The sequence below is a fragment of the Anas acuta genome, chromosome 14 (genome assembly GCF_963932015.1).
Source record: "Anas acuta chromosome 14, bAnaAcu1.1, whole genome shotgun sequence".
Taxonomy (NCBI): Eukaryota; Metazoa; Chordata; class Aves; order Anseriformes; family Anatidae; genus Anas; species Anas acuta.
The window spans coordinates 10,345,143-10,360,849 of record NC_088992.1 but is presented as its reverse complement, the minus strand read 5'-3'; the positions used below and the strand labels follow the sequence as shown (position 1 = coordinate 10,360,849).

The following is a 15,707-nucleotide window of genomic DNA, read 5'->3' as shown; positions in this document are numbered from 1 at the left end:
GGCTACTACAATCCCCTTAACTGGATTAAAAAAGGAAAAAAAAATATCTCAAACTAGTAATCTGAAAGGAAGCCTCTTCCAGAATTGCTCAGATCGTGTTTCCATGAAATGGTGTACCATTTTGTGAATAGGACCATGGGCTTGGGAAGAAAAGCACCATTACAAGCAGTGGTTCACCCCACTTACTTTTGTGTTTGCTTCTTTGTTATGTTCTTCTGAAATACAAATGAGAAGGGAAGGCTCATGTGGTTGAAAAAGGAAAAAAAAAAAAATCTTGTAGAAGGAGGGAAAAAAGACATTTTAACACCTTTATGTTCTGCCCAAAAGACCATGTATTTATTTGGTGTTCCCAAAAGCAATTGTATAGCATCTCAATATACCAGTGTATTCTGATCATAAAGGACTGTGCTTGGAGCCTGCTGTAAGGAGAAAGGCATTACGTTTTAATAGAAAGAGCTCAAAATACGACTTTGTTTGCACTACTGCAGCTCATGAAGAAGTCACGCAGTCTTCTGCACACATAACATGTTTGAATGATAAAAATCTGTGTGTCGTGTAACATGGGACATGTTGGAAAGTTCTTGTTGTTAGCAGGCAAAAAACCCTGTTTGGTTTGTCTTCCAATGAACTTACATTAAGGTAACAGATGTAACGTTTTTAATGGCAGTAAACAGCAGAAAAGAAAAAGCAAAACAAACAGAGCTTTTTATTTACCTAAGTGGAAATTCACTAACATTCAACAGTCAAAGCATCCTCATTGAAAATGGCATTTCAGAGCTTCCATAAGGAACAGGGGCTTGTAAACTGAGCCATGAATTTTCCATTCAAGGGGTTTAACTTGGCACAGAAAGGCATCATGCAGACCGCAGCTGGCACCAGGCACAGTTAAAAAGATCTGAGGCTATTAGTGCCTAAACAGCCACTAGAAATTATATTACATGATGGAGACTGGCTAATATAATTGAGCCAGCTAGTTATTGTGCACATAATTTAATTATTTGACAAATTGCTTAGAAACATGGTGTTCTTGTTCCACACTCATGCTGCACTCGCAGCTTTACAAGGCACAGAGCAGAGGAATTGCTGGTGGGTACCTAGCCATCTCAGCAGATAGATGCTTCTTTTAAAGAGTTGCAAACATGAAGAGATTCCCAGGTGGGGATGTGGTGCAGTGGTGTATGGAAAAATGGGTAGAGCCAAAAGGGACGTGGTGGAGATAGCAAACTGGCTCAGAGATAACTAATGCTTTTTCAAGCAGACATCTTTGGAGCTTAGGGTAGTTGGAGAGATGACCCTCTCTTTTCTTTGTCCCTTTCTTGTAAGTCCTTTGGATTTTGGTTGCTCGGCTCTGTGGGCTAAAGAAAACCTATAAAATAGTGGAACAGATGTGAGATGGTTTTGCACCCCAAGATTGTAACATCCTCATGGCTGGTGTTCAGTGGTCTTAGGAGAATTGGGGCCAAATTGTTTTATGATAATGAATTCTAAGATGCAAGTGTAAAAACCCAAAGCCAAACCTTTAAGCTTCATGTAAAAAGCCATGTAGCATGTAGAAGTATTTTCCCATAGTTTTGAAGATTTAGGTACTTGACAAAGCATCTCCTAAAGGCTACTTGAGAATCTGGACACCATCTGGAATAAAGCTGTGCTGTTATAATGAAGGACAAATCCTACATCTTCTTGAACAGCACCAGGGAAATATGAAGACCCAAATGTGCCACTTTTTTTTTTTTTCCTCCCAGCCTTTCAAAATTCAGAGGCTAAGCTGTTCTCAGAAAATCAGCGAAACCAGCGACTTACTACAAAAAGGTTGTTATAAATCAAGACTGAAATGCCATTTTTGAAGAAGTGCAGCCAAATGAGTTTTACCGGCAGAGCAGATCAGTCTGTATAATGGGGTACAGTGTCCTACACTGCCTTGGCTGAATCTAGACAGTGGAGCAGCTCTTCTTGGGGCGTATTTCAGAGTCCTTGTCTCACTGGTCAGTCCATTTGAGTAACCTGTCATCTGGTGGCTCCCTCTGTGCCTATGTTTTTTTTTTCTTACAGGATTCAGATTTTGGGATGGTTCATATTTGGATTTCATCTAGACTTACAGGTGGGAGGCAGCCAGGATAGACAGCTGAATCTGGAGCTGGGACGTGCTCCAGAGTCTTTCACTTCAGGTGTAGCTTTCATGTCAAGATTTAATGTTGTCAATCTTACATCTCATTATCGGCTGGAAGAAGTTATGGAATGAAGGGAAAAAAGTTGCTCTCCTAAATTTTTCACTGTCAGGCATAAATTGTTATAATGAGATCATGAGCATATGACAGTGTAGTGAGATGCCCTTAGAGCTCAAAAATTTCTACTGAGCAACAGGAGCTCTGGGACCGCCCCAGTGGCAAATTCATTGATGATTTTGTGATTTTATTCTAGGTTGTTAACTAGGTTGTCAATGGGTTGAGAGGTTTCCAGGTGGAACGGCATTAGCATAAACTACTGAAGGAGCCTTGTAGCTTATCCAAGCATAGCTCTTACACCCTTGTATGAAAATGATCTTGATGGAATTTCTGCCGTTTTTGTTTACAACAAATTTTGCTTCATTTGGAGGCAAAATTACTTTACAAAGAAAAAAAATAAAAAACAATAGAATTTATTCAGCTGAATTGCCTATTAAAGGTCATGAAATTTCCCAATACCCAGCAACACTGAATGTATCCTGGAGAACCAGACATGGTATCTGCAGTGGCATCGTTTCTGGACAAACTTGACTGCAAAGAGAGTGAGACTGCAGTGCAGGAATGGACAGAGGCATCTGGCTCCTGAGGTCCCCTATTTCCATCACGGCTGATAAGATTAGGAAAACAGTGGAGAATTTCCAGGGATTTTTCCATGGTAAATAGTCTTTACTCAGGAATTAAGCTCTGATCTTCTTGACTGTAGCACACCCCTCTGTGCACTCAGAGAGCAGTAACTCTTCTCTGGGCGCTGCTTGTCTGGACAGTTCTTCTGTAGATAGAGATGCTTTTCTTGGCTGTGGCATCTTCCTGGCTGCTGTCTTGAGCATATATAAGCATATATATTGAGTGCTCTGAGCAGTGGGAAAGGTAAAAGAGTCAAACAGCTATGCGCCAGGTTTAGAAAAAAACAGATATCATGTTTGATGATACCTAAGTCCCATCCAAGTGAATGAAAAGCTGTGCTCGCTAACATCGTACACCAATTGCATGAGCACTGGAGAGATATTCTACGGTTTTCTTCAGACAGATTGATAGAGATCATATTGTCTCTTTGCATTCTGCTCCATTTTTGTGACAAAAGGAGGTTGGATTTAAACACCTGGGCACCTGAGGCTTGTGCCTGGTTCACAAACAGCAGGAGGTTTTTGCTGAGTTCCTCCAAAGCTGGACTCAGTGCAACTGTTTTCCCCCCAGAGAAATGGCAGCACAGTGATCTTCAAAATGGATTTCAGACAGTGGATGACAAGGCTGCTGCCTGAGTATTGAGCTGTGGTAGGACTGAGCTTTAGTGTTGAAGCATTGGAATTGCAGGGCTGTACTAGATGAGCTGCCCTTCTAAGCTGGAAACCCAGCTTAGTGACCCAGAACCAGAAATGTCAGAATAATGCATGAAAGCCCAGAATGGACCATTTCTTACCCCTCTGAAGACACCTATAGATGGTGCTGAATTACTACCGTAATGTGGAAAAACAAAGGAGATTTAGACATTCGGCTGCTTTTGTGGGTCTCGGTCCGAGTGACTGGTTCAATATATCAAGTTTGGGAATTTGGTGGGGCTGTTCCTTTTGTTGTGTTGAGCCCTAGCTTAAGCCACGTGGAGGATCTCCATATAAATATCTAATCTTTCTGGAATCTTACTGAGCTCCCTCTGTTGACCATATTGCACAGAGCAAATCTTTTAGATTAATGATGACTGTGTTTTTGATTAGAAAAAAACAGACCTTTCCTTCTTCAATAGGACAGTTTTGTAGAACATCATTTTCTGTGTCTCATTGTGAGATGGCTTGCATTTGAGTACCCACGTTCTTTTCTCTCCATACCCAATTTTTCATTTTTTATTTTTTATTTTTTTTACTATCTTTATGCTGAGTCCTCACAGGGTGTAGCACAACTAGCAGAGCCTGTGAAAAATAAATAAATAAATATAAAGGTGGATTGAGAAGCCCTGACACCAGAGCCATGATTATAAGTTATATTCCTCTAGCTGGTAATGCAAGTAATATGTGGCTTATGTGGAAAAAAAACCCACGCCCCCGCAACTCACCAGCACAGGTTGGATGCTGAATACTAACAGAGAGCAGTCTGCATCCAGTCCCCACTGGGAAAAAAAATATTTGTCAACTCAGTTCAAACAGTGCATAAATTTGAGGGAGCTGCCATCTGCTGACAGCCCCTTCCCCCACCTGCACTGCCTGAAAAATGTTCCTTATGAATATCTGCTCTATGCAGTAGTATCCCCATCAGCCTCAGGATCTGCCTTTCTCTGCTTCCTTTTTTTTTTTTTTTTTTTTTTCCCTGGTATTTCCAGAGGATGTAGATTTCCCAGGACTCTAAGGCTCCTTGCTGGTCTGTGTGGCAGTCAGTACCAGCCAAGTGCCAGCGTGCAGCTCTCTGCAGGCTCGGTGGCTCAGCAGGTCACCAGTAGGGCTGGCAAACCCCGCTGTGCAAGTCAAAGCCCTTAAGGCTTGGGTTTTGGAGGGACCTGCTGCTCTCTGGTCTTGTTGATTCCCATAGGGAGTTAAGGGTGCATCCCCTGTGCAAACTAAGGCCACAGAATAGAATGTTGTGTTTTTTTTGGCTAAGAAAAATAAAAATTTGGAAAACAATAAAATAAAAATGTAGAAGGGAAGTGGTTATTAAGGAATGCCCTGCTGCTTGGATGTGGCATTGTTCTCTGGTTTGCTTTTAACTGAGGCTTTTTCACTGCAGCTAGAGAGGGAAAAAGGGAATTTCTGAGGCAAAAAGTAATAATGGGCAGTCACTGAAATCAAAGAGAACAGGAGGGACACTTCAATGGGCAGTGCGAAAAGCCAGGGTGACAGGAACACTGCTAACACCATTGCAATTTATCATCTCACTGGAGCAAAACCTTGTGGCAGCCATGCCCTGTTGCTTGATGAAAATGTGTGTGTTTTTTTTCTTTTTAATCTGTGCTGTTGTGAAAATGCAGTATGTACTTCATCTATGGGAAGGATGGGGAAGAGCCAAGCTAAGTGCGCTCTTCTTGATGGGCAAATGAAATCATCCTTCATCGAAGTCAGGGGCCTTAGATCAAGCCTTTTTCCACGTTTTGTGGTGGATGGGGAGTTCCTCGGTGTGGTAGTGATGTTCTCTCTGCAGCACTCCCTTCCTAAGGGAGCCTTTGGGAGCTGTATATGACTTCGGGGAGGGGATGGGCAAATCCCCCCCTCCAGCTACCCACTCGAGCAGTCACACGTGACAGATTCATGCCTGCGGCACTTCTAGGTTTTATCTGCTCACTAAATTTTATTTCCCCTCTGTGAGTGTTTATATTGCTTAGAGACTGCCAAGGTTCATGTTATTCATAAAAAAAAAAAAAGTGGAGGTTTATTAGGTATTGCAGCCCTGTGATTCTTTGGTGTTTGAATGCTAACGAAGCTTTGTATTCCCTGGAATAGAGGTGGATCTTAGCTCTGGCTTGGCGAAATATCTGGGGGTGGTTTTTTTTTTTCCCTTCCCTTTCCTCTGGGTTTTAACATCTTACATGACATTTCATCCTAGAGCAATTTTACACTATGTATCATCATGTGTAATATTGTGTCACGCTGTAATTTCGCAAGTGCATGAAGCGGCAGGAGGGAGGTGAGAATGGGCTCAATTACACCCGGGAGGGAGGGGAAAGCTCAGCGGAAGGGACCTGCTCCCGGGAGGTAATGAATTGGGTGTCAGCATTTTGCTGGAACAGAGCGCCGGAGCAGAGGGGAATTTATTATTTTTAGGCGCTCAGTGGGCAGACAAGAGGAAAGGAACCGGTCAAATCACATTACTAATGGCCATTTCCATAGGCTGTGCGTGTACAGGGGATTTAACAAAAAAAAAAAAGGGACATTCGTTCTTGCTCCAGACAGCTCAGTTCTTTCCATTTTTCAAGGCTGAAGGAAAAACTTGGCCATTTTATCTGGCTCAGAATGAGAAGCCTTTAAAGCCACTTTGGTGGTAGCTCATGGGGAAGGCAGACAAATTCATTCTGAGTGAGGGAGACATCCCACAGCTGAAGGGATGTTCCTCTTTCACATCATCTTTAGGTGCAGTCAGCCCCATTCTGGAGGAAACTGTGATGCAGAGGAGGAGGAGGAAGGTGCCATGCAGACATTAGGGCAGGAGGAACTGTGTGCAGAGGGTGTGCATCCTGCAGGTGTGCATCTCTTGCTAGCCCTTGTGATGAGGGCTGTATTTTCTAAAGAAAACCAGAGGATGAGCATCTTCTTATTTCTCAGAAAGAAGAGGCACCTTCTCACTGAGTTATGCCCTATGCATTCCTGGGTGGTATTTGGTATAATTTTAGTGCACTTTGTCTCTTCCTTTGATGTGAGCCCAAGTTTGTTCCTCCAGGTTAACCTAAGCAAGATTTCTTCATTCACTGTACGTTGTAATTACAGCAGACCAACCCAACTGGAAAGCTGAGCATTTCTTACTTGCTGAATTTGTAGCCAGGACTGCCCTCTAAACACTGGCTTTGGTAGACCAAGATGTATGTCTTGCTTTTGTGCCTTCAAACTAACCTCAAAGGAGACTTGTGTCATTGTCATCTTTGTATTACTACTTAAACTGTTATGAGAGGAGATACTAGGCCTACCATGCTCCTCTTTTAAATGGAGAAGAGTTGATGGGCGTTTAATTCTACAGAGGGAAATGCTCTTCTACATTGGCCTGCCAGAGCTGGGTCTTTCTGGAGAGGGGTCCTTTTTGCGGCTCTGCTGTTGAATAAGGTAGTGTTGGCATACATAATCCAGGAAGTCTCTCCTTTTGAGTATAATTCTTCAAAGTGCCATCTTTTCATTTCTTTCAGGTGTAGTATGACTTCTCTTGGGGGCAGAAATCATGGAAAATTCTGTTTCCATCTCCTTTGAATCCATCTGAGGCTTCTTCCTCTCAAGTCCTGTGAGAAAGGACATGGCTTCCCTGGGTTGGGAGCACATGGGATACAAAAAAACCTGGTCTGAAATATTTACATTTTAGCTTGCCTGCAAACGTGCTTTGCTGGAGAGGAGGTGGAGCCCTTATTTTCTTGGTCAGACTAGTGAAATTCATACAGCTGTACTTTTTTACCAGCTACTTCTTCAGCACACCAGGACTCTCTTACACGTGTTCTCTGATGGTATCCAGCAGTAAGTGCTTCTCCCTCTACAGCTGCCTTTTGCTTAATTGACCCATTTTGCAGCAGATTAGGCCCCAAGGAGGAGGTTAATAAGAGCAGTCATTCTAAAAGGAGAGTCAGGGCTGCAGTGAACTGGTCACCACTGGAAAAGCCCATTAGTCCCAGTCTTACCCAGTCATCTTACCCTTTTACACTTTTATTCTAAAATATTCTGACTTAACAATGAATTTATGAATTTCTCCTGCTGGATATAATCTTCATACCTCTCTCTCCTGAGTTTTGAACTGTATGTGTTGGGTCAGATTTGACATCATACATGAAGATTTAATTTCATTCTTTTTTTTTTTTTTTTTCTTTTTTTTTTTTTCTAAAAGGGACACCAAAATTGTAGTTCTGGATCTTCCAGCATTGGCTAGGGCTGATTTCACTTCTCTAAGTAATAGTCCCAATGTGCTACATGCTTAGGAATACATCTCACCTGGCAGTGAATCTCTGCAGGATGGATGAGGGAGAGAAGTCCCTTCCTGCACTGCAAGCAATTACAGCAGCCCCTTTGAGTCTGTGCAGGGACTGCATATCTCACAGGTTCTCAGAATTACAGCTATGTCAATGACCAAAGGAGAGAATTTGAGCAAAATTCTGTGAACTAGTATTAAACAATTAATATATTTTATTGATATGTTATATAATACTGTTGTTATATATATAATACTGTTGTTATATTAGTAATATTATACTAATGAATTCTGAGATGTGTCCAGCTTATTATTTATTACCTGCTGTTCCTAACAAGCTTAGTCACTACACTATAGGAATTATCTCTGAATTTCCCCACTTTCTAACATTACCAATCAATCTCCCATACAGCTTTTGCCTGTACCTACTATTGAATTTCCTTGGACACCTGTACAAGAAAATAAAGATAATTGTGACATAATCGTAACAACAGAAAGATGGGGGGACCAGTAACTGAATAACTAGATAGAAATGAAAAAAGTGTGTCTTTTCCTTGCTAGGGAAGTGGGTGATAATGATTGTCTTTCATACAGGAGGATGCAGCTGTGATACTGGGGAGAGGGCGTACTTTGGAGGTCTGTTTTGGTTATGAGGATAAGCAGATACATGGTACGGTGGGAACATGCCTGCAGGCAGGGGTGTTAGCCAGTGGTAAGCAGGCAGTCCTTTCCTCGTACAGCTATTGTGGTTCTCCAAGTGGAACGGTTTTGATGTGACCGGGGAGAATTTGCAGCCCTGGGCTCGGCTCCTGGTGCTGTGGTGCAAAAGTGGGGTTCAGGAGCAAACAGATTGAAGCTAGGGGTAGGCAAAAGCCTCATTAATCCCCATCCATCCTGTAAACCCATGCCTGACCTCAGTATTTTGCTGTGGGAATTTTCTCAGCGCACGGTCTCGCACAGGCTCACAGACACAGGGACACTGCAGCACCTTCTCGGTGCAGGCAAACCTCCTGTATGATCCCGGCTGCTGGTGTGCAGTGCCTGGGAGCCGGGGGAAGCTGCTGAGCTGCCTCTGCTCCCTGCCCACGCTGCTGGCTGTGCAGCAGTCCTAAGTGATCCTCTATTGCTGTTCCCACCCTCATCATCTCAGTAAGTGAGTTCATTTGATTATGAGCCCCAGTTTGCATGGTAACACTGAAGCCCCAGGGATTATGATTTTTTCATGCCAATCCAGATCAGTGTGAGACAGCAGACTCAACAGGATGGGTTGCTGTAATTTAAGCAGTAAAAGTCCAGAGCCGTTTACATGGCATTTGATGAATTACCAGCTGGGACCAAGAAAGCTTTGAGGAAGGGAAGAATGGAGGTGGAGCTGGTGCTTATCCAGGTGTTTAAACTAAAATATATACCCAGTGCAACTTCTCTGATGGGATGATTGTGAACTTGAACCTCTTCCTAGATGAACGAGAGTGCATTTGGGACTCTTGCTCAGTCCTTAGGGAGGACACAAGTTTTAGCACAGCTACAATCAAGGGTCAGGGCTTCAATCCAGACATCTGAATGGGGATAGCAAACTTGCTGTTAAATGAACAATCTAAGTGGGACCTGGAAGAGCTGGAAGAAGAGAGCTGCAGCAAAGAAACAGAATGGTGCAGCCTGCTTGGGAATGAGGAGAGGGAGTATTTGGGCCTGTCTGTGTCCAGTAACTCCAGCACTGACATCTGGAATGCTTACAGAGACCGCAGTCACGATGCCTGCCTGCTCTTGGATATATGGTGGGACGTACATGCTGGCCTTTGTCAGTGGCTGGCTGTTCTCCCCTTATAACTTTGATAGATTGAGAAGGATTCCCTTCTGCAAGCTACTTGAGGCGCAATTTAGCCTTAAAGCATCACTCAGAAAGCACAAAGGGTCATGTTCTACAGAGGCTTCATTCTTCCTAGCTTCATCTGCTATCAGAAAAGCATTTCTTGCCATGGCTGTAAAGCAGCTTATTGCACAGATCAGGCCCTAAATGTGGAGTCTCTGGCTGCTGGTGAATCCTGCTGGGCCAGCAGAGGTCTCGGTTGAGAGCATGGGAACACAAAGTCTCGGAGAAGACCAAATGCCTTAGGAGAATCTATTGCAATGGGTTAAACACAGGAACGTGCACTTCCGAAGGTCTCTAGGGGGATAGAAATGATGTGACAATTCGGGGCTATTAGATCTAGCATTCATTCAATTACCATGCTTAGTTAAGTACTGCACAGTGGAGTGAAGACTGCAGTCTGTTAGGATGGATGTTACTATAAGTCATTTAATTATGAGGTTGCTCATATGCCATTTTAACATATGTAGAGTAACATTATCCCTCTTTTGTAGGTCACTATTCTCATAAGTCTGGCTCTTGCATTCCTTGCCTGCATAGTGTTTCTTGTGGTATACAAAGCCTTTACTTACGACCACAGTTGCCCAGATGGATTTGTTTATAAGGTAAGAAACTTCAGATGGATGAATTGCCTGAGATAATGATATACTCTAATTGACTACATGGTTACAGTCTAGTCTGCTTTTTTGACCAGGCCAAACAGAACATTTGGCAAGAATGTGTTGAAATGGGAAAAGTGTTATGGGAAATTTGGACTTGCATCTGCCTCCATCAGCTACTGTTACACTGTAATTGTTGGGATTAGCATTTGGTGAACACTACAGACAGATGTTCAGGAACAATCCCTCATATTTGTGAATGGATTTATTGCAGCTGGAATCCTGCGCTTTCTTCCCACACATTTAAGCGACTGAGGTTTACTGTTGTACATTTTAATGCAAAGCAAACTCCCAGAGTGCTGGCACATGTGTCCTTTGTGAAAGAAATCCAAATTTGCCGATGGGTTCATTTTTTTGGTGTGCTTTTGAGGTCCATCAAGAATGAAACCATGTAACCTACTTGCTAAAAAACCACTGCCCTGTGGTTTTATATCAAATATTTGCAGAGAACTATTTGCCTACTCTGTTGAGATTTAAAAAGAAAAAAAATAAAAAAATAAAAAATAAACTTTGCAAAACAGTTCAATGACACATTTGCTGCAAATAAACTCATAAACATGTAGGAGTCGTGACCACACTGAGGTTATTCTGTGAGCTGGAAAATAGAGTAAGTATGTTTGTGTGTTAGTCGTTGTGAATTATTCTTATATAAAAGTTATATAAAAGTGAAGTTGGGACTCAGACATGAATTTCAGAAACAGATCCAAACCTGAACTTCTGAAAAGATAAAAAGCTTTGAACTCAGATTTCAGCTAGTCACATTGATGTGGGAGTTGAGGAGTCTCATCATTTAATAATAATCATACCTGAGGCCCTTTATGTCATTGGTGCTACTTTGAATCTGGTGAATACCAACCTGTCCGGCATTTTTACTATTTCATTGCTCTTTTACAGCTGTTGCAAAATGAATTATTTTATCTGTACAGTTCTTAGCACACAAGTGTCCTCAGTAGCACAGAGGAGATGCATTGGCAGTGTCTGCACGGACAAGAAGCTCTGACAAGGGCTGGCCAGCTGGGCTGTGCTTCCTACCATCCCCATCCAAGGTGGCTGTCCTACAGGTCAGGGATGACATACAGTAACATAGCAGAACTCTGCCTGTCCTCTGCCTGAATGAGAATTAATTCTAGATGTCACTTGACAGAGCTTTCAGTCCAGCACAGGGAAGGAGCTGCCCCGTGTACTCTGCTAGGACTCCAGCAAGGGGCCTTGATCTCTGTATGTGCCAGTAACGTACCAAACCCCTCAGATCTTTATTTTACAGTCCTCATTTCCAATCCAGCAATGAAATCAGCCTGCAATCAGGGTTGCCAATAGCAACAGGTTTGGAAGGCTGCTGCCCGTGTCTAAACTTTGTGCATTCCCACGTGGCTGGTGAAAGGCAGTAGGGGTTGCACAGCAGATGCTCTCGCTGCAGCATATGACTCAAACATCATACCTGCAAACACCTAACCCAGAGATTTTTAAAGGGAGAACCTCATGCTGGTGGGACCCTGCTTTACTTCTCTTGCTTTCTCCCCTTTTCCAGCATAAGCGGTGCATCCCGGCCTCACTGGACGCGTACTACTCCGCACAGGATTCCAACTCCCGGGGCAGGTTCTACACTGTCATCAGCCACTACAGCATGGCCAAGCAGACCAGCTCCCGGGCTGTATCGCCTTGGCTGTCTTCAGGGTCAGTAAACCATGAAGCCAAGGCTGCCAAGACAGAAGGTCATTAAAGTTAACAAGTGGTGATGGGCAAAGTGGGAGGGTGGGGGGACAACACCATGTCTATACTGCATTGCTCTAGTTGAGAGAGGGTGCTGTGCTAGCAGCACGGTGGGAATAAATAGAACCCAAGTGCGGGAGTCATCTTAATGGATATTTCTTTTCGTGCATTGTTCTCGTTGATTTGTAACCGAGTCGAGCTCTTGTACAAAGGCATGTTTGATGTTGACTGTACCTTACGATGTAAAAATATTTTTAAATCATTGCTTAACTATTTGTTAGAAAAAGAAATTAAAAAACAAAAAAAGCAAATTAGATAAACAGCCAGAGAGGATAAAAGCAGCAAAGAGAATCCCGCAAAGTTTCATCGTTGCTGGATAGCTGTGGCACAGACGTAACATGCTGAAAAATAAGCTGAAATCCTTTTGAGATACAGGATAGAGAGAACCTGTTAGACACTGCAGTGTTGTTTAGCTTGCCAAAGGGGGGATATTTTGCTGTCAAATCAGATCTAGTATCTATGTGCATTTACTGATAAATGCAAGCATCCCCTCCTCCCTCAAACACACACACATGCAAAGACATAGGCACGCAGCCCTGCACAGTGGCCTAAGCAAATCCAGGCAGATCTCGGTATTTGTAGAGAGCTGCACTGTGCTGGTGAGCTTGGCTGGGATCTGAGGCTGAAACCCTGGCTGGAATGTGGATTTGGAGCAGGATGGAAGCTGCTGTAGAGAAATCATGGGTATACTTCTGAGCACAGAGCTAGGAGTCAGGAGATGAGGGCTTCATTTCTGCTTCTGGCTTGGCTTTCCTGAATGACCTTTGGTAAGTTACACGAGGCCTCCCTCAGAGGGTCACCACGAGACAAAGAAATGCCATTGTAATATGTGGAGCCTTTCAAGAGTGGTGATAGTATAAAACAATATTAAACCTCTAACTTCTCGGCCCCTAATTTTCCTCTCACCCATGAAACGGGATGCTCCAGCTTCCCTCCTTCAGCTTCAGATATGTCAATATAGAGTTTCATCCCAGATAATTAGAGAGGGGTGGCCATAGTGTACTCTCAGTACAAGGGTCCCATCAAACCCCTGCTTGCATACACAGACTAGATCCCAAGCTTAGTCCAATTCTGGCCAGCGTGAAACATCCTCTCCTCACAAATGGCATGTACAACTAGAACAGACTGATGGGATTAAAAAATAATAATAACAAAAGGATTCTCTGTTTTTTAGAGCCTCTGCTTGGCCCATTGCTGCAAAGTGGTTCTGCTGCTCAGTAATGCAGGCAGGGAAAGGCTGAGCAACAGGATCAGAGCACACATGGAGGGCAATATTCACTTGTTACTAAGGCTGCTTTTTCAGATTTGTGGCTAGACTGGGATGGAAATTAGGAACTGACCCCTTCTTCCCCCGCATTGGGCAGTTTTGTCCTTCATTTTGCATACATAGACACTAGAGGGTGTAAATGAGGGCAGAACTCCTCAGTTCTTACAGGCATCATGATAAATAACTGTATAGCATAGCTAAAAATGTAGTGCCAAATGCCATTGTCTGATTTCCTACCCTTCCTTCTCCTTCCACCTGTAAATTCATTTCTCACCCAAAATGTACAAACCACTCCCTCCACCAAAAATCAGAACTCCAGCAAACCACTGAACAGTTTATAATTTTGTGGTGTATTTTTTGTCAGTAGGTAGCAGAGACTGAAGTATTTTTTGGTGTAATTCTTGAACTTTTCTGACGGGATTAAAATAAAGCTAGATGTGACCGAGTGTCTCTGTGGCTTGGGCAGGTTTCTTTGGCGACGTGCGGGGATGTGGCGGTGGCGGGTGAGTGTCTGGAGCTGCAGAATGTGGCTGCAGCAGAGACTGCGCCTTTGCGTGGGGCATGTGGTGGCTCTGGCTTTCAGGAGCCATTTTCAGAGCTTTCTGTTTTCTGCTTTAATCACTGGGGGTTATTCTGTACACTCCTGCCCAATTTTTAATTGGAAACAGAAAAATTGCACTTAAAACCAAGCTGATCTTCAAAGCAGGCAGAGCACAGAGCGTGTTGCCTGACCACAACTCCTGGATCCATGACTCTATTAGAAGCCTATTTTGCTTTTCCCTAACGTTTTAACAAGAAAACTAGGCAAAAAATACTTTTCTTCAGCTTGCATCATGATGTTCTATTTTGTGTTATTCCTATCACAATGCCAGCACTCACTTGGAAATGTGGCAGTGCAGGAGGGGTGATGGAGAAGAAATGTAATGGTTGCAAAAATGGTTCTCCATGGGTCCTTCTGGAACAGGGCACTTTTCTGGACTGTCCTGTGACCTCGAAAAAAGACCAGATGGGTTCTGATGGCCTCAGAGTAAGGATGCAGTCAAGGCATAATCTTGGCTTAAGAGCAACTTCAATCTTTTCTCCAGCATCCTCTCAAACACGGTGATAAAACTGCTGAAAATAAGGGCTAATGCTTTCGATTGGTGATTCTTGGCTTTATGGAGGGACCTCTCCTCCTCTCCTATTTTAAGGCCAGTGACTGATTGATAGAAATTTTGGCTAGCAGCAATGTCTCCTTTGTCATCTACTCCTGAAGCAAGTGTCCTGTCCTGCTGGAGCAGGCTTAGAAAGGAGGGCTGACACAAAAAGAGTGCTGCAGTACAGCTGACAAACCAAGAGCTGCTGCTGAACTTTGGAAAAGTTGAGCTCTGTATCCAAACTCTGCAGCTTGGTTTCTAATGAAACCACAACTGTATTCATCTCACATTGTTCAGAAAGCAGATTGTGTTTCCTCAAATCCTTCAGCTCTTTGAAATGGAATGATACCCTGGCATTAAATTGGCTCATTCCCGAGGGCTAAAGCATGTTTTATAAAAATCTTTGGATGGCTTTCCTTTAAAAAAAAAAAAAAAAAAGTGTATTCAGAGTTGTGAAATTGAGCTACTGCAGGAGAGAAACCACTCTGGTGTTAGAGGTCACTACTGAGTACTTGTGAAATGTATTAAAAAGGATTCAGTGTGCTCTGCAGAATTGAGTCACAAGATAATTTGACCGTGGTATTTCTATTGCCACTCTCCCAGTAATACCCTAACCGTATGTTTACTTTAATAAAAATAATAATAAAAAAAACACTCAAAGGAATCAAATCATTTGAATTAAAAGGGTCTAGCTATTATTAGATAAGTGAGTCAGTGGGGATAGCTATTTCTATTTAATAAAGGAAAGATCAAAATCTATATGGAGCATAGTGGAAAAAAAAACCACAAAAAAACAAGGAAGACTCATGGGAGAGCGAAAGAAAACAAACAACTCCAGCTGCAAGTTCCATGACTGCAAATGTTATTATGGTTTTTGTACAATCTGCTGTAGAGCTTCCAAGATCAACCATGGACTTTAATCACAGTAACTGAGACAGAGAGATGTTAAATTGAAATCATAGCACATCTTTTACTTATTTCAGTCTTTAAAAGCCTCCTTCAGGGTTGATCATGTGTTTTCAGTGCTGATTAAAGTTGCGTATTGGTGATAGTGCAACCTCATCTGGCTGTCATCTCTCTGTGAAGTCTGAAGCTCCTGACTGACTCTACAGAGCCACTTTTTTGCAGGCTACTGCCTGGGCTGGGGCTCCATCTCAGCTCTTAATGGAGCAAACTAGGGAGAAACTTTGCTGTGCTTCTCCCAACATTTAT

The 15,707-nt window shown here is 42.9% G+C and overlaps 1 protein-coding gene across 1 annotated transcript in view; it reads left to right on the top strand.

Annotated features, from left to right (window-relative positions):
• NSG2 (neuronal vesicle trafficking associated 2) overlaps positions 1–13,805 on the top strand; it is a 37,668-nt gene extending 23,863 nt beyond the window's left edge. Inside the window, exons 4-5 of the mRNA XM_068698257.1 lie at positions 10,158–10,268; positions 11,851–13,805. Coding sequence (XP_068554358.1) covers positions 10,158–10,268; positions 11,851–12,042 — 303 coding nt within the window. The 3' untranslated portion in view covers positions 12,043–13,805. The remainder of the gene's footprint in view (positions 1–10,157; positions 10,269–11,850) is intronic.
• The last annotated feature ends 1,902 nt before the right edge of the window (positions 13,806–15,707 follow it).